Consider the following 22,304-nt stretch of genomic DNA (forward strand, 5'->3'; position numbering starts at 1 on the left):
TTCTGTGGAAGGTTCACTGGATAAGGTAGGCCTCAAAATGAAGTCTTTATTTGACAAAAGAATCAAAAGTTTTAGCCTTTCAGTTAGTCATATAATCCTATCCCAAAATCAGTATACCATGAGAGTATTTCATACACTGTATGGTATAAATTATATTTGGGAGCTTCCCCAGATGTTAGTCTTTGTCCGAGTACATATACATTTATAAATCTTTCAGCAAACTCAGCCAAATGCAAAATCTTTCACTAAGTGGGGGAATTCACAGTTGCATTGCAGCCACTTTACAATGGTTGTGTTGCTAAGGAGCCCTGGTGGAAGAGATGAGATTTGGGATCCAAAGGGGGAGGTCATGTGCTTCTTGAAGATCCTGAGGAATCAGTGACATTTGGGGGCTGCCACTGAACCTGCCTTCACAGGAGGAAGCCTGGAGAGCTTGTCCCCTGCAGTTTTTCCAGAAGTGTTTTTTCTCCCCACATAATAGTGACTAGTGTGTGCCATCTACTGGGTGTAATCTGAACTGTCCAACTAACTGCCAAAGAAGATTCTGCTCTAGTTACAGTAAGAACTGGTGGTTATGGAGTGGGAGGATCTGAATTCTATCCCCAAAGTCACTGTGGCTTTATATGTAGAAATGTGTCAACCAGAAAGTTCTAGGTGGTCACAAGCTTTGTGGTGGCCACAATATAGTTACTAATTAACTGGATTTAAAAAAAATATTATTTTTTTAGACTCATCCATGACATTATTTATTCGGTATACTTGTGTGTCACTCAATATATAAGTATTAAGTTACCTGCTCCCTAGAGCTTACTATCTTAATTGGAAAGGTGACATCAACAAATGATCGACAAACTATGGGGTTTAGTGTAGCTTTAAGAAGACTCAACAGAGGAAGGGGAAGGGAATAGTTTTTGGGAGAACATTTTATTTTAAACTGATCACTTAGTAGTTCTGTTTCATATTTTTCTTTCTTTGATACCAGCTGGAGGAGAGATCATTAGAACAGAGATTAGTAGTAGAATGCTAACCAAAAGAAGTGAATTTTGAGGAGGGGTTAGAAGATTACTTGGCTCACTGAGAGATGGGGGCTATTCAAGAAAGAAAGAAGGGAAAAGTGGGGGGCACAGCCAGATATGAAAAGTAAATAAAAGAGAACAAGAGCAAAGATGGGAGCATGGCAGAGGTGTACATATGACCTTGAATATAAAGATGAAAAATCTGAATTTGATGCAACAAGAAACAGAAGGTGACTGAAGTGACATTTTCATAGATATTTGAAAATCAGCATTTTGTTTAGTGTGAGAAGAGAGGCAATGAAGCCATAATGGAGTAGGTTGAAGAGGCTTTTATTCTGTTTCCAGTTAAAAGTATTGACTCCTGCTTTTCACAGGATAAGCACATTGGCGTAGTTTCAGTTGTTTGTTGTCTCTCATAACTGGTCCCTTAAATGAAACTGAGCCCTGCTCTCCTGTCCCAGTCCGAGTGCATGGTTGATTGGTGAAATGGGGAAGGCAGGGCTGCCTTTGGGACTTACAAATGAGAACGAGCCCAAATGCAAGGGAAAGTCCAGAACTTAGAGTCTAGAGAGAGGTCAGAGTTCAGAAACAGAGTTGGGCTGGGAGCTTCAGGGAGCAGATGCCCTGAAGAAGGTAATGGTGAGAGTACCCTACTTGAGCAGTGGAGCCAAATCAGGCTGGGAGAAGGCAGTCAAGAGGTCACCTACAAATTTCCCCAGGCCAGAGAGCCATGGCCAGAGAGGGCAGAAGGCTGAGAGCAGCAGAGAGAAATGCCTGCTAGCTCTCTCAGCCAGCGAGATGAAGCTAGAGATCCCAAGGGGCTGAAAGCTGGGGGATAATGATGAGATTGGGATGAGCCTGCTAATGTCTCCTGGCAAGAGCTAGCACCAATCCTGAGAATGAAGCAGGGCATAGATGCATCCCAGCTAGCAGGGATGGGGTGAGATGTGGTGGGAGATGCAGCACTGCATCTGAGAGTCTAGGTGGGATGAGATATTGGGACTGTACCAGAGAGCTGGGGCACAGTGAGAAATGGCAGAGCTATATTTGGTTTGTTTTTAGACTGTTTGGCCTTGAATGTAGTGTTTGGATATTGCTGGGAAATTGTGGACTGTGGTTGTGGGACTCTTCTAATTAACCTATCAATGGGTTATTTATGTTTGGAAAGCTTGTATGGAGTTACTGAGGCCTCTGGAAGAGGGAAATAGAGGCTGGGTCTGCTGGCAGGGTCACCCTGAGGCCATGAGGGGGCACCCTGTAAGCCACTGCCCTGTGATTGGTCTCTATCTAGGTGTGTTCTCTTGTTCTCAGGATTGTTGAGACATCATCATGCTTGTTACCGCTCAGGGCTTTCCTCACACAGCCTCTACACCTGTCATATCTAATTATGTGTTATAAATAGCTCATTCCTTGAAACCATAATTTGTCCATATATTTTGCAGCTTAATCTTGTTAACCCAAGAATTGTATTAAAAACAAAACATCCCACCACATCAGTTTTTTGTTAACACGAGTATTTGTCTTTTCAGAACCAAGGTTTGGAAGGGACACTATGTATTTAAAAGCATTGAACTCCTCTCACTCAGGCACAAGGAAGACCTCCTCAACCATTTTAGCCAAAGGGTAGTAAAAAGTATATGCTTTAGATCATCCTCAGCAAGAAACACCAGCTGTACATTTGCTGATAATGAATATCTAAAAAGTAGAATCGATGAGATGAGAAAATTATGACCCTAGGGCCATCAGTGGATTCTCATAAAATCAAAGACCCACAATTGGAAAGAGAAAATGTTCTGGTAATTTGCCATTCACAACTCTTATGAATTTATGTACCATTGAATGGCTGCAAAATGCCCCATAGTAATGTTGTAAGCTCAGTACAAGCAAAATTCACTCTCAGCATTAAGACATCCAAGCAGTCTAAGGATGACACACCTTCCTGGCATGATATGTGTTAATCTTTTGAGGCTTCCACTGCAGAAGTGGAACTCAAACTCTGTGGTAGGGAATGGATGCACAGGGGGCACATTTTCAAGAAGCTATTCCTTATGAGCAAATACTTTGGAGTCTTAGTATGGTGGAGGAAACAGTGAGTAATGGGATCGATGCTATACTCGTTTAGAAGTTTTGTATCACTGCTGTGCTATACTGTGAGAAAGCTGTATGCAAGAAAAGTCAGGAAATGTTTTCATGAGCTCTTCTACCGCTGGCATGTAAAGGAAGTACAGAAAGGGAAATAATAACCTAGTTACGAGGGAAGCGCAGCTACCTTTTAGCAGTTATTTTTTTTCTTCTGACTAATCACTTCTCTTTCAAATCCTGCCTAGGATGCTTATTACTCAGCATAGCACATCCTTGTAAGGACAGATAAGAACAATGATAATATCAGTCAGTCTTTTTTTAGTTCTATCCTCTGTCAATTACAATATGATTTCTTATTAGAACAGAAGGGGAAAACATTATTTAAGATGGGACATCAACTTGGCATGTGTGGAATTAACCCAAGAATAATCTTTAGAGTGAAATATGTGTGTGTGTAGATTAATTAAGAGCCATATTCTAGATCTTTGTGCAAAGTCTGGGTTTTGTGCAGAGGAACTTCATGGGAAGCCAGAGTTGGGTTTCCCGCCAGTGTTGGAACCATTAGCATAGCTACTATGATAGCTTCTGGGTTGCAGTAGTGCCTGCTGCATCCCCACCTACCTTGGGGCTTACAGAGGCACTAGCTCCATTGCCTTCTCTGTCCTGCCACTCCTCCAACACACACACAGTTCCACCTTCTGCACTGCTGGGCCTGGTCTTACACTGGGTGTGGGTGCAGGGGGGGGATGCGTTGATCTAAGATACGCAACTTCAGCTACGAGAATAGCGTAGCTGAAGTCGACGTATCTTAGATCGACTTAGAATCACTTACTTCGTGTCCTCGCAGAGCGGGATTGACAGCCGCCACTCCCCCATTGACTTTGCTTCCACCTCTCGCCAAGCTGGAGTTCAGCAGTCGAGGAGAGAGCGATCAGGGATTGATTTATCGTGTCTACACTACATGCGATAAATCGATCCCCAATAGACTGATCACTACCCGTCGATCTGGCGGGTAGTGTAGATGTACCCTTGTAGAGCTAGATCTCCATAGTGAGCATGGAATATGTAGAATACTGTCAGACCACACCTCAGTCTACTTTGACTGCATAATGGAACTGCAGGGTTCCATTGCCTTTGGAGATTTGGCCCTAAATATGCATGGAAATTCTGATAGGTGTTCAACATTAAGGCTGTGGTGAAGTGTTCCTGCTATTTGGAAGCACGGGGTCCTCTGGCAAACAAAGCTAGTGAACTTGTTATCCAGTGGATTGTCATGCTCTTCGTTGCCTATTAGACTTGTCATAAAATGTGAGTAAAAAAAAAAAAAATGGATCCACCAAGCTCAGGAGATGTAAACATTTCCTGAGCTTGTAATCTAGCAGATGTGAAAAAATTAATCTTCGCATAGTGATGTTCTCATATAATCTTAATCTTTTCTCTGTTTTAATCTTGCTTTGAACATGAGTTTCATGGTATGGACGGCAAATGTGAGATCGAAGCCATTAAATGTCTGGAAGAAACCCTCACAAGGGGGAAGCAATATGTTTTGTATTTCTGACCCCAATATTTTGATACAAATAGCTACACAAAAGGCAATTCCTATATTTGCGTGTTGTGATATTAAAGGAGAGTGGGTCTTCATAGCCTACATTTCCTTAATGGAGTTTGTCAATCTCATCCAATTAAATCTGTAGTTCCCAAGCCCCCATTTCTGATGTAGCTACACTTGACTCTCTCTATCACCAGCATTCCTTACATTACATCTTGCACAGGTGTCTTCTCCTTTTCTCTGCCTCTCTCTCAAAGCTATTATTTCTCCTTCTCTCTCTGTCTTTGCAGTTCTTTCACCTTTTTTCCAGCTCTGTCTCTGTTCTTTTACCTTCTTTCCCTCTCTTCCATTCACCTCTGATCTCTCCACTTATTTCATTTTCCCAGTTTCACTCTGTTTTTTCTCTCTCTCAGAGCATAGTTGACTACATGTAAACATTTTTGCCAGGAACAGTCCTTCTTAATAAGTAGGGTTCTGCTGCCATTAATCAACGCCCCCCTCATCCCCGCAGCCAGTGGTGGGCATGTTGAGGAATTTTAGGTTATTTTATTTTTAGAAGGTGAGAATCAAATTGCCCCAGGCAGTTGGCTGATTTGAAAAATCATCCCTTGAAAACAATGTTGTTCCCTCCCACAGCTCACCATTCTCCCCCTATGGTTTCCCTATCCTCCCACTACAGTGACATTTACTTGCAGGGACAGTGTATGCTTTCCTCTTGACGGTGCCCTACCCTCAGGGCTGGTGCAACCATTTAGGCGGACTAGGCAGCTGCCTAGGGCGCAGAGATTTGGGGGCACCAAAAAGCACCCCCCAATTTTTTTTTAAATGGCTGGGCAGCCACTGCTGCTGGGACAGAGAGGGAGTCTGAGCTGCTGGTGGCAGCCGGCAACCCAGGGTGTCCCCCGGGTTAGGGCGCCGTTGCGGCAGCCGGCAGCCCAGGGGGTTCCCCAGGTCAGGATGCCGCCGCGGCAGCCCGCAGCCCAGGGGGTCCCCCCGGTCAGGGCGCCGTTGCCAGCAGCCCAGGGCTTCCTCTGGGTCAGCACGCCAGCATGGCCGCCCAGAGAGGGGGACAAGAGGGGCAATTTGCCCCAGGCCCCGCAGGGGCCCCCACGAGAGTTTTTCGAGGCCCCTGGAGCGGGGTCCTTCCCTCGCTCCGGGAGCCCCGGAAAATTCTTGCAGGGCCCGGGCCCCTGGAGCTTCTTCTGCTACCGGTCCTCGCTGGTGGGGGGGTCCTTCTGCTCCGGAGCGGAAGGACCCCCCAACGGTGAATTACCGCCGAAGCGGGACCCGCTGCCGACATGCAGCCCGGTCTTCGGCGTTAATTCGGCGGCAGGGGGCCCTTCCGCTCTGGGACCAGTCGCCGAAGTGCTCCGGAGACCCGCAGCGGGGGCCCTCCTCCACAGAATTACCGCCGAAGACCCAGCTGCACTTCGGCAGCTGGTCCCGCTTCGGCGGTAATTCGGCGGTGGCGGGGCCCCGCGGCGGGTCTCCGGGGCACTTCGGCGGCAGGTCCCGGAGCGGAATGGCCCCCCGCTGCCGAATTACCGCCAAAGCCCCCAGGCCCCCGGAATCCTCTGGGCTGCCCTGGCGCGCCGCTGGCAACCCAGGGAGGTCTCCTGGGTCAGCACACTGCTGCCGGCAGCTGCCAGCCCAGGGGTTCCACTGCAGTCCTGCTTGGAGAGGATGCGGAGCAGAGGTGAGCTGGGGTGGGGAGGTACCGCAAGGCTCCTCAGGTCAGGGGGTGGGGAGCTGCCACGGGGAGCTGCCACGGGGGTGGGCAGCACACTTCAGGATGAGGGGGGGGCAGGGAGCTGCTGCAGGGCTGTGGGGGGGCGCAAGGTGGAAGTTTCGCCTAGGGCGCGAAACTTCCTTGCACCGGCCCTGCCTACCCTCTTCCCCTGCTCCTCCCTCCAGTGCCAATATCTGAAATGCCTTCCATGCAGTGGCTGAAATGAGTATAGCTGTAGGGATGTTGGCAGGGTCGAAGCTGGCTGCCATGGTCCCAAAACCATGTGAATCCTCTTCTAACAAAATGGGGGGAAGCTTAAAAATATGCAGTAGCAGAGGTGTGCATGGCACCACTATTATTGGCTAGGGGCCCCGCTTTGGGAACGAGGCCTTTTACTACCCGCAGCACATGAAAAGCTCCACAGAGAGCAGTGGATAATACTGCATCAAAGGGGTTGGGGTGGTGCCCATCCTGCTAATGTACTGAAGCTAGGGCGGTCCATGCGCCCCAACATCGTGTGCAATGCTCAACTCCTCTCCCTAGGTGGCGCTGATGAGCGTCACGCTCCTGTGTGGCACCATTCTTTCACGCACAGGGCCCTCAGATGCGCATGCGTCACGAGCCGCAGGCGGCAGCGCATGCGCCGTGTGTGTTCCTGGCCAGAGGATGAGGCGGCGATGGTGGTCTCACTATCTCCCCGCCCCCCGGCTGCCGGCCGCTGCGGTGCCCGGATGTAGCGGATGAGGCAGCGTCAGGCTCGCTCCTGCCCCCAGGACGTGTAGGTGGCTGGCGAGCGGCTCGAGCCGGAGCCTGCGTGAGCCGCATCCTCCCCCCGCCGCCCCGCAGAGCGACCGGCCCCGGCCCCGGCCAAGCGGAGAGGCCCCGCTCCCCTCCTGTAGTGCAGCCCCCGCGGAGACGACCCCCGTGGCCGGGCCCCCGCGTCCTTCCACCGGGCCCGTGCGCGAGGGGCGGCCCCGGCATGAGCAGCGCCCGGAACAACCGCGTGATGGTGGAGGGGGTCGGGGCCCGGGTGGTGCGGGGCCCGGACTGGAAGTGGGGGAAGCAGGACGGCGGCGAGGGCCACGTGGGCACCGTGCGCAGCTTCGAGAGCCCGGAGGAGGTGGTGGTGGTTTGGGATAACGGCACCGCGGCCAATTACCGCTGCTCCGGGGCCTATGACCTGCGCATCCTGGACAGCGCGCCCACCGGTAAGGGGGGACGGGACGCTCCTTTCTGTCTCGCCCCACTTGGCAGAGGGCACGGGGGGCTGGGGTCCTCGGTGAGAGCGGGTGGGCTGTGGACCGGACCAGTGGTTTCTTCCTCTTCCCCTCTTCAGGGTCCGAAATCCTCCCACTGGAGTTGATGGGATGAACTTCAGCCGCAGGGCATTGTAAGCTGGCCCTCCCTGTAGAGGAAGTAGTTTGGACGTCTCTGTTGTGGACTTTTAAGTCTCGTTTAGATAAGTATCAAAGGGGTAGCCGTGTTAATCTGGATCTGTAAAAGCAGCAAAGAATCCTGTGGCACCTTATAGACTAACAGACGTTTTGGAGCATTGTTTAGATAAGGCATGTGTAAATGTACAATAGGGAACAGTTCTGCAGGAATGGGTAGGGTTGGAGGGAGACGGTGGGGACCCAAAATTTCTTTCATCTTTACTTTTTATTCTAAAAATACCTCTCAAACTGGTTCAGTTACTTTGTATTGAGGGCAGCAAGATGTCTGATAGCAGCTCTTTGTTACAGCTAAACACATAATCTAATGTAAAACATATTTGACTTACCATACATTTCCCTTTATTTCTGCTCTCGAAACGGCCATAGCATGTTAACACTCAAGTACATTTTAAAAACTTTATTATTTGAATTTTGAATTCACTCAGCTTGGACAATGAGTATAGAGCTGTTGGTTTAACTCTCTCATTCTCTTGCACCGACACTATGCAGCAATTTTGGTGGTGTACCTACTGCAGGGAATGTTCAGCCTAACACAAACCAAAACCCCTGTTTTAATTGAAATGTTCAGAAAAAGGAAAATCCCAGTGGCCTTAGCTTTTTTCTTTTTTCTTCAATGAAGATTTGGGCATAGGCTTACTGGACGGGATTGGTTCAGAGACCACGTCCACACTACAGCTTAAAATCGATGTTATTAAAATCGATTTTATAAAACAGGGTTTATAAAATCGATTTTACGCGTCCACACTAGGGCACCTTACGTCGGTGGTGTGCGTCCATGTTCCCTGGCGTCCATCGATTTCAGGAGCGTTGCACTCTGGGTACCTATCCCACAGTTCCTGCAGTGTTTCCTGACCCTTGGAATTATGGGTTACTACCCCAGTGCCTGGTGGGGCAAAAATCACTGTCGTGGGTGGTTCTGGGTACAGCCTCACCCCCTCCCTTCCTGAAAGCAGCAGACAGCCATTTCGCGCGTTTTTTACTGGGTGAAGTGAGCAAACGCCATTTTGCAGCAAGCATGGATCCTGGTCAGATCTTAACCTTGATCGCGGATGTTGTAAACAGTTCACGCATTCTCGTGCTGTCTATGCTGAACCATGAGACAGAAATGCAGAAGAGCATACTGCAGCGCGGTGACGAGAGTGATGAGGACTTGGAGAACGAGTTCTCCGAAACCGCGGGCCCCCGCGCTTTGGAGCTCCTGATGGTAATGGGGGTGGTTCTACCCGTTCCTCGCCACTTTTGGGCCCGGGAAACAAGCACAGACTGGTGGGACCGCATAGTCTTGCAGGTGTGGGACGATTCGCAGTGGCTGCGGAACTTTCGCATGCGTAAGAGCACTTTCTTTGAACTTTGTAACTTGCTTTCCCCTGTCCTGAAACGCCGTAATACCAGGATGAGAGCAGCCCTCACAGTGGAGAAGCGAGTGGCAATAGCCCTCTGGAAGCTTGCAACGCCAGACAGCTACCGGTCAGTCGGTAATCAATTTGGAGTGGGCAAATCTACTGTGGGGGCTGCTGTGATGCAAGTAGCCAAAGCAATCATTAAGCTGCTGCTACGAAAGGTTGTGACTCTGGGAAACGTGCAGGTCATAGTGGATGGCTTTGCTGCAATGGGATTCCCTAACTGTGGGGGGGCCATAGATGGAACCCATATCCCTGTCTTGGCACCGGAGCACCAGGGCATCCAGTACATAAACCGCAAGGGGTACTTTTCAGTGGTGCTGCAAGCACTGGTGGATCACAAGGGACGTTTCACCAACATCCACGTGGGATGGCCAGGAAGAGTTCATGACGCTCGTGTCTTCAGAAGCACTACTCTGTTTAAATGGCTGCAGCAAGGGACTTACTTCCCAGACCAGAGAATTACAGTTGGAGATGTTGAAATGCCTATAGTTATCCTGGGGGACCCAGCCTACCCCTTGATGCCCTGGCTAATGAAGCCATACACAGGCAGCCTGGACAGTGGTCAGGAGTTGTTTAACTACAGGCTGAGCAAGTGCAGAATGGTGGTAGAATGTGCATTTGGCCGTTTGAAAGGTCGCTGGAGAACCTTACTTACTCGCTCAGACCTCAGCCAAACCAATATCCCCTTTGTTATTGCTGCTTGCTGTGTGCTCCACAATCTCTGTGAGAGTAAGGGGGAGACCTTTATAGCGAGGTGGGAGGCTGAGGCAAATCACCTGGCCGCTGATTATGCACAGCCAGACACCAGGGCAATTAGAAGATCACACCAGGAAGCGGTACGCATCAGAGAAGCCCTGAAAACGAGTTTCATCATGGGCCAGGGTACGGTGTGACTGCTGTGTTTCTTTCCCCTTGATTACCCCCCCCCCCCATGTATTGACTCCTGCTGCTGCAAGCTAGCTTCCCTGCACCCTTCCAGAACTGCTTGCTTATGGAAAATAAAGTTACTATCCGTAGAAAACATTGTATTCTTTATTAAAAGTCAGTCCCTGTAAGCAACCCACCGTCCCTCTTGCTCTTACAAGCCTGTGATTAAAATTACATAATTAGGGTTTTTTTGGGGGAGGATAGTAGAGGGAGGGAGGGAGGAAGGGAAGACAAAGGCAATTAAGGAAGCCCTGAAAATGAGTGTCATCATGGGCCAGGGTACGGTGTGACTGATGTGTTTCTTTCCCCTTGATTGACCCCCCCCATGTATTGACTCCTGCTGCTGCAAGCGAGCTTCCCTCCACCCTTCCAGAACATCTTGCTTACTATCGTTACCAACCCACCCTCCCACTGCCTTTGAATAGCGTGTCCTAAGATTAAAAGAAATGAAAAGGTACCCTGGGAGTGGTTTGGGAGGAGTATAGGAGGGAAGAAAAATGCCATTAAGGGCATTTCAATGTAATGGCAGCCTTTTGGTTGGACTGTCTACAGGGGTGGAGTGGGCAGGTGCAGAAAGCCTTCCCCCACGCGTTCTTACACGCCTGGGTGTGGAAGATACGGGACATGGTGAGTACTGAGGAAGGTTAAACATGGGCTGGAGTGGCACTCTGTGACCCCGCAGCTCTTCCAGCAGACTTCGGAGGAGGTCAGTCTGATCACGAAGAAGCTCCAGCGTTGCTGCCCGCCACCGCTGATCTTCCTGCCGCCACATATCATTTTTAGCGTCCCTCCTGTCCTCACGTTCACTGGCAGCCTCCTTGTACTTTGCGACCACGTGTTTCCAGTCCCCCAGATGAGCTCTCTCACTGCGGGTTACTGCCATTATTTCTGTGAACATCTCCTCCCGTGTCCTCTTCTTCCTCAGCCTCCTTATCTGACCTATCCTTCGGACAGGAGAAGGGAGGCTGGAGAAATGTGCAGCTGCGTGAGTGGGGGAAAAGAGTGATAGAAGGATCATAAGAGACACATTTCACAGAACAATGGTTATACTCTTTCACAGTGAACTACAATATTCACCGTATGTAGCACATGTAACTTCAATACAAGGTCGCCTTAGGATTCTTTTAGTATTTAGTGCTTGCGGCTGTGGAGTCAGAGATCAACACAGACACAGGTCAGGGGAGTACAAAAAACCTTGCTGGAGGACATGGTAAGTCAAATGGCAGTGAACCGTGCAACCTCTTTTATTACCCTGTACCCCCGGCTATTAACAGGTAGCATTCACGCTTTGCAGCCAGACTGCTAAAAAGCAAAACTCTGGCTTCTTTTCTTATGCCATCAGAAAGGTTCAGCACTAGAGGAAAATTGTGAATGGCTCCCCCCCCCCCCCCATCTGCATCTCTGCTGTACTGGCAGGTAACTTTAACGCCTCCCCCTCCCCCCTCTGCCTTGGCAATTAGTAGCGATAATTCCTGCTGCCCAAATGCTTTAGAGACACCTCCCCGTAGGAATTTGCAGGTTTTTACCATCCCCCACATGGCTAACTGCTAGGAAAGGTTTTCTATTAAAGGAGCAAGAAAGCAGAAATGAAGGAATGGTCATCTCTGTCCCCTTAATAAAGTACATTAATTTTTAACAGGTGACCATGAACGATATCACTCTCCTGAGGATAACAGAAAGAGAAAAAGAAATTATGCTTCTTGAATGCCAGCAATCCCCGGGGCCATTCGCAGCTAGGCTTTGTCATGCAATGATACCTGATTACGTGCTCCAGGCATGGCGTGGTAAAGTTTCATACCATGGTGGACGGAATAAGGCTGCCCTGCCCAGAAACCTTCTGCAAAGGCTATTGGGGTACCTCCAGGAGTGCTTCATAGAGATGTCCCTGGAGGATTTCCGCTCCATCCCCAGACATGTTAACAGACTTTTCCAGTAACTTTCATGCCAGCTACTGCATGCAAGCCCTGATGGCAAATCAATCATTAAAAAACGGTTGCTTTTAAACTATGGTTTTTATTTAAAAAAGTACACTCACCAGAGGACGCTTCCACGGCTTCATTGTCTGTGCTACTGGCTTGAGAGGGCTGGGAGGGTACTTCTGTCAGAGTGAGGAAAAGATCCTGGCTGTTGGAGGGAATGGAGTGCTGTGTGGTCTCTGCCATCTCGTCCTCCTCCGGTTCCTCCTCCACATCTTCGCCGTCCTCAAAATCATCAGCAGTGGCTGAGATTACTACCCTCACCTCTGAATCCACAGACAAGGGGGGGCTTGTCGTGGCGCAGTTACCTAAAATTGCGTTAAGCTCCTCGTAGAAGCGGCATGTTTTGGGGCCAGATCCGGATCTGCCCTTTGCTGCTTTGGTCTTCTGGTACGCTTGTCTGAGCTCCTTCACTTTAACTCTGCACTGCAACGAGTCTCTGCTATGTCCTCTGTGCCTCATGGCATTAGAAATCTTTTCAAAAGTTTTCTCATTTCGTCTACTGGAACACAGTTCTGATAGCACAGACTCTTCTCCCCATACAGCTATCAGATCCAATAACTCCTGTGTGTTCCACGCTGGAGCTCTTTTCCTATTCTCAGGAGACTGCATTGTTACCTGTGCTGCTGAGAGCTCCACACTGGCCAAACAGGAAATGAAATATAAAAGTTCCCGGGGCTTTTCCTGTGTACCTGGCCAGCAGTAGAGTTCCTTTAGCTGTGCAGAGCGGCCACTGGTGCACTGTGGGATACCTCCCGGAGGCCACTAACTTCGATTTCCGTCCACACTAGCTTAAAATCGACTTTGTAAAATCGAGTTTAGGGTTACTCCTTTCGTTTAGCTGGAGTACAGAAATCGATTTTAAGACCCCTTAAAATCGATTTTAAGTGCCTTGTAGTGTGGACGGTTACAGCGTTAAATCGATTTAACGCTCTAGTGTGGACTTGGCCAGAGTAAGGATAATTAGTCAGATTTATTGGAATTCCTAGTGTTTTCCTCTTCATTTCATGGCTTATATTTGCATTTTGCCTTGAGAAGAGGAAATGAGTGGGAGGAGGAGAAGGCCATCTTTCATTCTGCCAAGGGTCCAAATTATATATACAAAGAAAAATGATGTAGAAAGCTTATGATGTTTGTTATTTTCTTTAGCAGACTTCATAAGATACAGAAACACAGAACTTATTTAAATTTATTGTTAATACAGATGTGCAATAGAGAGAAAACTTTGGTCATATTGGACACTTGAGATGGATACCCATTATTCTAAATGTGGCACTGTTCTTGTTCTACGTGTCCTTTTGGTGTAGTAGGATTGGACTTGGTATTCAGGAGAGATATGGTTTAAAAATGTAAGCTGGAAATCTTTTATGAATTGTTACAGAAACAATAAGGAAAGAGTGTGTGTGTGTGTTTTAGTCTTGGATCCTGATTTTGCAAATGTTTATGCTTGTTCTTACCTTCATTCACATGAATGGGCCTACTGAAATCAGCAGGCCTGCTCCTGCTTAAAATTAAGCATTTGCATATATGGGTATGGCTACACTTACAGTTTTGCAGCGCTGGTAGTTACAGCTGTGTTAGTACAGCTGTGTAGGGCCAGCGCTGCAGAGTGGCCACACTTACAGCAACCAGCGCTGCAGTGTGGCCACATTTACAGCACTTGCAGCGCTGTTGGGAGTGGTGCATTGTGGGCAGCTATCCCACAGAGCACCTCGTCCCATTTTGGCGCTGTGGCTTGTGGGAAGGGGAAGGAAGTGTGAGGGTCTTTCCGCTTCCTGTTCCAACGCCCCGTGGTGCTTTGCTACACATTGCGAGCAGTTTGGCGGCATTGTGATTCTACAGCGCTATTTCTGCGATTTTTGTTATAAATGGAGCCTGAGCTGCTGACGACCTTGCTGATGAATGTTGCCAGCACATCACGCATGGCAGTGGAGCTATTCCTTCAGCTGCAAAGTGACAGTGAGGAGTCAGACGATGATATTGAATCGCCTGACGGTGAAGACACTAAATTGCTTGTGGCAGTAACAGACGTGCTCAGCTCCGTGGAACGGCGCGTTTGGGCTCAGGAAACCAGCACTCAGTGGTGGGATCACATCGTCCTGCAATCCTGGGATGACGAGCAGTGGCTGCAGAACTTTCGGATGAGAAAAGCCACTTTCATGGCACTGTATGCTGAGCTCGCCCCTACCCTGCGGCGCAGGGACACGAGATTGAGAACTGCCCTGCCAGTGGAGAAGCGGGTGGCTATTGCAGTCTGGAAGCTGGCAACTCCAGACTGCTTCAGATCGGTGGTGAACCAGTTTGGAGTGGGAAAGTCTACCGTTGGAATGGGGCTGATGCAAGTTTGCACAGCCATTAATCGCACCCTGCTAAGAAGAACTGTGACTCTTGGGAACGTGCAGGACATTGTGGATGGCTTTGCAGAAATGGGTTTCCCTAACTGTGGAGGGGCAATAAATGGGACGCATATTCCTATTCTGTCACCACCCCACCTGGCATTAGAGTACATTAATCGCAAGGGGTATTTCTCCGTGGTTCTGCAAGCGCTTGTGGATCACCGTGGGCGTTTCACTGACATTTACTCAGGATGGCCTGGAAAGGTGCACGATGCACGCATCTTTAGGAACAGTTCCCTGTTCAGGAGGCTGATGGCCGGGACTTTTTTCCCGGACCGCAAGATCACAGTAGGGGACATCGAAATGCCCACTGTGATCCTTGGAGACCCAGCTTACCCCTTAATGCCATGGCTCATGAAACCATATACAGGGAAGCTTGCCAGGAGCAAGGACCGGTTCAACTACAGGCTGAGCCAGTGCAGAATGACTGTGGAGTGTGCTTTTGGCCGTTTGAAAGCCTGCTGGCGCTGTCTTTATGGGAAGCTAGATTTGGAGGAAAGCAGCATCTCCGCTGTTATATCCGCGTGCTGTACCCTCCATAATATTTGTGAAGGGAAGGGTGAAAGATTCAGTGAGGAATGGACCTCCGAGGTTCGACGCCTAGAGGATGAGTTTGCTCATCCAGAGAGCAGGGCTAATAGGGAGGCCAAGGAAAGGGCTTCAAGGATTAGGGATGCTTTAAGGGAGCAATTTGATGCTGAGAGCCAACAGTAATGTTTGATGCATTTGATGTGCTTTGCTGTACCTTGGTGTACAATATTTACCACTTTCAGCAATAATATAACGTAGTGAAAAAGAACAAAAATCCTTTATTCAACATACAGTACATAAAAGGCAAGGGGGTTGGGGTGGTGGACTGTACATTCACAGGTTTGAATATGTCCTATTTTGATCACTATTCAATGTCTGCTGCACTTCAGGATTACTATGCTGCAGGATAATGGGGGTGGAGTGAACAGGGTAAGAATTATAGTTATCAGGGCTGGTAGGTGATCGTACAGGTGTTGGGGGCAGCTGGGGGTAATAAGAAACTGGCTGCTGGAGAAAGTTGTTCTGTGGAAATACTGAGGAACAAGAAAGAGGGCTTTGGGAGGGCTGTGGGTTACAATGGTACATATTTGTCTGCATGGCTACGAGAGACTCGAAAGACTCAGTTTGGCGAGCCAGGAGGCTTATCATCTGCTTTGCGGTTTTTTTGGCAGACAATTCCTTTCTCCTGCTTTCTGTTTGCCTCCATTCATGTACACTCTGTCTCCATTCATACATTTTCTCTCTCCATTCCTGTGTCTTCCTACTTTCTCTGTTGTAGTGACTCATAACTGATTTGATCAATTCCTCTTTTGATTTTCTGGGATTTCGTCTCAAGTTCTGCAATCTACATGAGGCCGGTGATCCGGCTGCATTAGTCAAGGTCACTAGAAAAAAGAGAGATAGAACCATGTAATACACAGAGGCTACATTGTTTATTATCACACAGTGAAGGACTTTTTAGACTTTTGGTAGCATCCTTCTCACATACCTCACATAACACAGAGAGGGCAGGGAAGCTAAGTCATGGCGAGCAATGGGGTGAGTGGTTTTCCCCCGATTTCCCCTTGGGAGTGGGAATTGACCAATGGGTCACTGGGGTTTATCTGCAATGGGTACAGGAGGTAGCTGGTGTCCTGAAGAGGGGACAGTAGTGAACAGGAAGGTGGTGAGCTGCTTGTGGTGGTGGGGTGGTGGGGTTTGGGCTTTGGTCCGCGTTCACGCCGTCCTGCTGGTGGGGGGGGGGGAAGCACCGCGGTGCTGGATGCCTGCTTGGAGGGGGATGCATAACACCGGAGCACACCGCGTGGCTGGCTACGTGCTGGGAGGGGGGTTGGGGAACACCGGAGCGCACCTTGGTGCTGGATGCCTGCTTGGAGGGGGGGTAGGGAACACCGGAGCGCACCTCAGTGCTGGATGCCTGCTTGGAGGGGGGTGCATAACACCAGAGCACACCACGTGGCTGGCTACGTGCTGGGGGGGGGGAGGGGTTAACAACAGAGCGCAATGGGCTGGGGAAACGCGAACCTGGCGTTCTGCACTCAAGTATCCCTAAATTCTCAACAGGGTTTCCTACTGCCAGACATATCACTGCTGCGTGTTACCTGGGAAGAGAGGGAGGGTCTTCTACAGCAATGTGGATACCGCCCTGGCCCCTATGCAGCTTGCCTGTGTGCAGCCATGGTCCCCCCACCCCTCGCTGCACAGTGGATTGGACAAGTTAGCCTGACCGGGACAAGGACCACGGTGGCTCTCCCGATCAACTTGAGAAAGCAAATTGCAAACGCTCTTGCTGCAACTTTTCAAGAGATTACCGAGGCAGATTACAGAGACGTGATAGAGCAAATCAATGGGCTATTCCACATTTAGGCATGCATGCAGGCAGCCATAACCAAAACCCTCCTCTCCCAAAACATAAAAATCTACTTACCCTGAGCACGATCCTCAGTTTCTTCCTCACCATCAACTTCCTTCTGCTGCACTGTCTAGCCTCCTCCTGGCTTGAGAAGAGCTCCTGGCTGCATGTGTACTGGAACTCCGGGGTGTCTCCCTCCATGCCAGTAGCCTCACTGTCGCCGTCCTCTACAACCTCCCCCACTTCTCCCTGCTCTGAACTCTCCATCGTGCTCCTAGGATTGGCAGTGGGGTCACACCCAAGTATGGCATCCAGCTCCTGGTAAAAACGGCAGGTTGTGACGGTAGCTCCTGAGCGGCGATTTCCCTCACGGGCTTTGCAGTAAGCACTCCTCAGCTCTTTAATTTTGACCCTGCACTGCAATGCGTCCCGTTCATGGCCCCTTCTCATCAAGGATGGCGATATCTGCCCATAGGTATCATAATTTCTCCTTCTGGAGCGCAGCTGTGCTTGCACAGCCTCCTCTCCCCAAACACTTATGAGGTCCTGCAGCTCTGCATTGGTCCATGCTGGGGCTCGTTTGGTGCGTGGAGGCATGGTCGCTGATTGATTGATTAATTGCACTCCACACCTGGCTGAGCAAACAGGAAGGGGATTTTTAAAATTCCCGGGGCATTTAAAGGAGGGGTCAGGTGAGCCCAGGGCAGTGGAGTTTGCATGATTACCAGAGAGGCTTCTAAGGTATGCTGGGATACCTGCTTATGCCACGGAAGTCAATAAAAACGCTGGTAGGTGTCTACACTTGCTGACCAGCGCTGGATCACCAGCGCTGGATACTCTACACCCAAGGCTCGACCGGGTGTACAGCAGCGCTGCAACCAGGGAGTTGCAGCGCAGGCCGTGCTGTGCAAGTGTGTACACATCCTAAGTTGCAGCGCTGTAACCCCCTCACCAGTGCTGCAACTCTGTAGTGTAGCCAAGGCCTATGTCTGCAGGATCGGCACCTTGAATGCCTGCTGTTCTTGATCCAATGTGTAGATTTCAAAGGAATATTGTCAGCTTGAAATGTATCTGAAAGTTCTTAGCTACTGTAGTTGCAAATGACTGTGGAAGTTTTCACCACTCTTTTTTTGTTGCTGTTTTTCAGTTTTTGTATTTTTGACATAACTTGTGGATAGTATTAATTTGTCTCATATGTTAGCCTGATGACAGTATTTCTCATGCACTTGTTTGGGAGAAGCTCATATGTTCGCTTCTCTCCAGGCTCCACCTGAAGGTGTTTGCCATAAAAGAGGAGTAGAGTTGTTTCTGAGTTTTAGGCTAATGGGTGTCTCCTCTTAATAGAACACCTGCATGGAACCAAGGGGTAGCTGGAGTTGGGGTTGAATGGTAAATCTCTTCTTCATGTCACAGTTCCCTGGGGTGTGGAAGCAATAGGAATTTAGAAAGAAAGGGACGCAGCGGGGCTCTCTCAGGGTACGTCTACACTACGGGATAATTCCAATTTTACAGAAACCAGTTTTATAAAACAGATAGTATAAAGTCAAGTGCACGCGGCCACACTAAGCACATTAATTCGGCGGTGTGCGTCCATGGTCCGAGGCTAGCGTCGATTTCCGGAGCGTTGCACTGTGAGTAGCTATTCCATAGCTATCCCATAGTTCCCGCAGTCTCCCCCGCCCCTTAGAATTCTGGGTTGAGAGCCCAGTGGCTGATGGGCAAAAATCATTGTCGCGGGTGGTTCTGGGTAAATGTCGTCAGTCATTCCTTCCTCCAGGAAAGCAACGGCAGACAATAATTTCGCGCCCTTTTTCCCTGGATTGCCCTGGCAGACACCATAGCATGGCAACCATGGAGCCCATTCAGCTTTTTTTTTTTAAACAGTCACAGTATGTGTACTGGATGCCGCGGACAGAGGCGATACTCCAGTGCTACACAGCAGCATTCACTTGCTTTTGCATGATAGCAGAGACGGTTACCAGTCGTTCTGTACCGTCTGCTGCCAGTGTAATTTGGCAATGAGATGACGGTTATCTGTCCTTCTGTACTGTCTGCTGCTATCATGGGTGCTCTGGCTGAGATCGGCCGGGGGCGCAAAAGCAAAACTGGGAATGACTCCCCAAGTCAATCCCTCCTTTATAGTTTCTAAAAATAGAGTCAGTCCTGCTTAGAATTTGGGCAAGTGTACTAGAGAACCAGTGTATCAGAGAGCACAGCTGCTCCGTGTCAGATCCCGCAGAAATGATGAGCTACATGCCATTCACGGGGGGTGCCCCTGCAACAACCCCACCCATTGCTTCCCTCCTCCCCCAACCTTCCTGGGCTACCGTGGTAGTGTCCCCCCCATTTGTGTCATGAAGTTATAAAGAATGCAGGAATAAGAAACAGTGACTTGTTAGTGAGATAAAATGAGGGGGAGGCAGCCTCCCCGTGCTATGACAGTCCAGGTAGGACATTAAGCGGTGCGGGGGAGAGGAGCCTAGTGTGCCACTGCTATGATAGTCCAGGCAGGACAGAATCTTTTCTTTACACAGGAAAGGGAGGGGGCTGATGGAGCTCAGCCCCCAGTGGCTATGATGAAGATAGTTACCAGCCGTTCTGTACCATGTACTGGGAATGACCAGGAATCATTCCTATTTTTACCCAGGCGCCCCTGAGGCCAGCCAGGGGTATTCAGCAGTTATCAAGCATGTACCGTCTGCCACCAGGGAGGGGAGAGGAGTGGATACTGCTCTTCACCACTGCAGCATCGCTTCTACCAGCAGTCAAGAAACGATTTCTTTCCCTTTTCTTTCACGTGTGGGTGGGGAGTAAATTGACGATCTATTCCCTGAACCACGCCGGACAATGTGTTTGAACCTACAGGCACTGGGAGCTCAGCCAAGAATGCAAATAGTTTTCGGAGACTGCTGTGGACTGTGGGATAGCTGGAGTCCTCAGTACCCCCTCTCTCCCTCCATGAGCGTCCATTTGAGTCTCTGGCTTCCCGTTACGCTTGTCACGCAGCACTGTGTAGCCTGTAGATTTTTTTTTCAAATGCTTTGGCATTTCGTCTTCTGTAACGGAGCTCTGATAGAACAGATTTGTTTCCCCATACAGCGAGCTGATCCAGTATCTCCTGTACGGTCCATGCTGGAGCTCTTTTTGGATTTGGGACTGCATTGCCACCCGTGCTGATCAGAGCTCCACGCTGGGCAAACAGGAAATGAAAATCAAAATTTCGCAGGGCTTTTCCTGTTTACCTGGCCACTGCATCCGAGTTCAGATTGCTGTCCAGAGTGGTCACAGTGGTGCACTGTGGGATACTGCCCGGAGGCCAATACCGTCGATTTGTGGCCACATTAACCCTAATCTGATATGGTAATACCGATTTTAGCGCTACTCCTCTCATTGGGAAGGAGTACAGAAACCGATTTAAAGAGCCCTTTATATCGATATAAAGGGCCTCGTAGTGTGGATGGGTACAGTGTTAAATTGGTTTAACGCTGCTAAAATCGGTTTAAACGCGTAGTGTAGACCAAGCCTGAGGTAAGAGCTGAAAACATTATCTGATAGTCTCATCAACAGATAGGGCACAGCATTAAGACTCTGGACCTTTAGGTTCTAATTTGTTTTGCCACTGACCTGCTATGTGACCTTGGGTAAATCATTTCACCTCTATACTGGCTTCTTGTCTTATCTAGATTAAACACTCTCTCACTGTGTGATTGTCTGTTGTCTAGCATAAGGAGGCCTTGAACTCAGTTGTGGCCTCTAATGTAATATAAACAATAGCAAGAAATTGTGGGGAGATGTTAGAATTTGGGAATCAGCTCCTCAGTACTGTTAGAGGGGCAAGTGAGAAGGAATCCACAAAGGGAGATGTGCACCCAAACATGTTCGTTGGTTTTGGGTCTGCTCACTGTCCCTTACTGAAAAGACCATTATAAACATCAGCAAAGGAACAGAAAAACCTTCCCCCCCCCCCAAAAAAAAAAAAGTGTGTGTGGGGGAGTGGAGGACAGAGGGAATCATAGAATAATAGATTATTAGGGTTGGAAGGGACATCAGGAGATCATCTAGTCCAACCCCCTGCTCAGAGCAGGACCAATCCCCAAATCCCTAAATGGCCCCCTCAAGGACTGAACCCAGAACCCTGGGTTTAATAGGCCAATGCTCAAACCCCTGAGCTATCTCTCACCCCCTAAGGGATGGGAAAGAAGTGCGGGGAAAACCCAAGCAGGACATATTGTTTGAATGAGGCGTATCAGAAACTACATTTTTTAAATTTTAAGAAAATTTGAGTTGACGGTGTCTCTAAAGTTGTCTTCAGTGCAGAATTCATTCAAATGTAGATAATTTGAGTTAACTCCTCTCAGGTTAGCCTACTTCCAGTGAGAGGACCACACTTTTGAAATATATTGAACTACACAAAGTGATTAAGTTAGCACCTGATGAATTGTGCTAACTTGAGCATTAACCTGTACCCCCGACAGGCCAGCCAGCTGAGGTTAAGAGCACTGCCATACTCGAGTTAAGTTTATTATATATTATAATATATAATAAAATTAACCCATTTTACACTCCACCATTACTACCAGGCTACTATACCACTGAAATAAGTGCATTACAGCTAGATAGATAACCAAAAATCATGGAATGATATTTTTATTCATCTCAAAATATTGAAATTCATCTTGATTAATGCATAGGGACCTTGAAATGAAATTGCTTGTCATGTAATTCTTTGGGATATACTGTTAAAGTACTATTTATAAAATAAAAATTCAGTTGGTTTTCAAATAACTACAAGTGTGCTAGCTCAATTTTACAATCATTCCTTGTTTTGAATACCTAATAAAAGGAATTATCAGTATAATACACACTGTGGATTTGTTTCCACATTGGAACTTTCTGGTTTTTCTACCAGATTGCCACGAAATCTATGGACTTTGCTTTTTAGAATGTATATGGAATGTATAGTCAATTCTATTGATTGAAGTGCTTGAAGCCAAAAGCTGTTCCTACTGTCAATCATAAAGAAACGTGAGACCTCTAAACAGATTTAGACTTCCAAAATAGTTTATTTTACAAATATGTGTTTAGTTATATATATCAAACGCTGACTTTAATAATTTGATTTCATTGCTCACAGGCTGTGCACTTGTCAAAATACTTTTGTAGGCACATAGCAATTGACAGATGCTATTTGTATTTAAAAATTACTACTTTTAAATGTTTGATGTAGTAGTTACAGACTGTAATCACTACTGCAAGGTTATATTAATGCTTCATAGGTATCAAATCTTGCAATTCCCTAGCCTTTCTGCACCTGTTTTTGGTTAAAATGAAAATTTGGTTAAAGTGCCAAATTGTCCTGCTGGGTCATGGGAGAAAATGAGGCTTTTAT

The 22,304-nt window shown here is 48.3% G+C and overlaps 1 protein-coding gene across 2 annotated transcripts in view; it reads left to right on the forward strand.

Moving 5' to 3' along the window:
* The first annotated feature begins 7,313 nt into the window (after window positions 1-7,313).
* The window catches only part of MIB1 (MIB E3 ubiquitin protein ligase 1), a 118,411-nt gene continuing 103,420 nt past the window's right edge, over window positions 7,314-22,304 (forward strand). Inside the window, exon 1 of one of the 2 annotated variants that reach the window (XM_050939205.1) lies at window positions 7,314-7,584. In XM_050939205.1, the coding sequence (XP_050795162.1) occupies window positions 7,356-7,584 (229 nt within the window). In that variant the 5' untranslated portion in view covers window positions 7,314-7,355. The remainder of the gene's footprint in view (window positions 7,585-22,304) is intronic. The other variant, XM_050939206.1, reaches the window with a different exon arrangement.

The sequence above is a fragment of the Gopherus flavomarginatus genome, chromosome 2 (genome assembly GCF_025201925.1).
Source record: "Gopherus flavomarginatus isolate rGopFla2 chromosome 2, rGopFla2.mat.asm, whole genome shotgun sequence".
Classification (NCBI taxonomy): domain Eukaryota; kingdom Metazoa; phylum Chordata; order Testudines; family Testudinidae; genus Gopherus; species Gopherus flavomarginatus.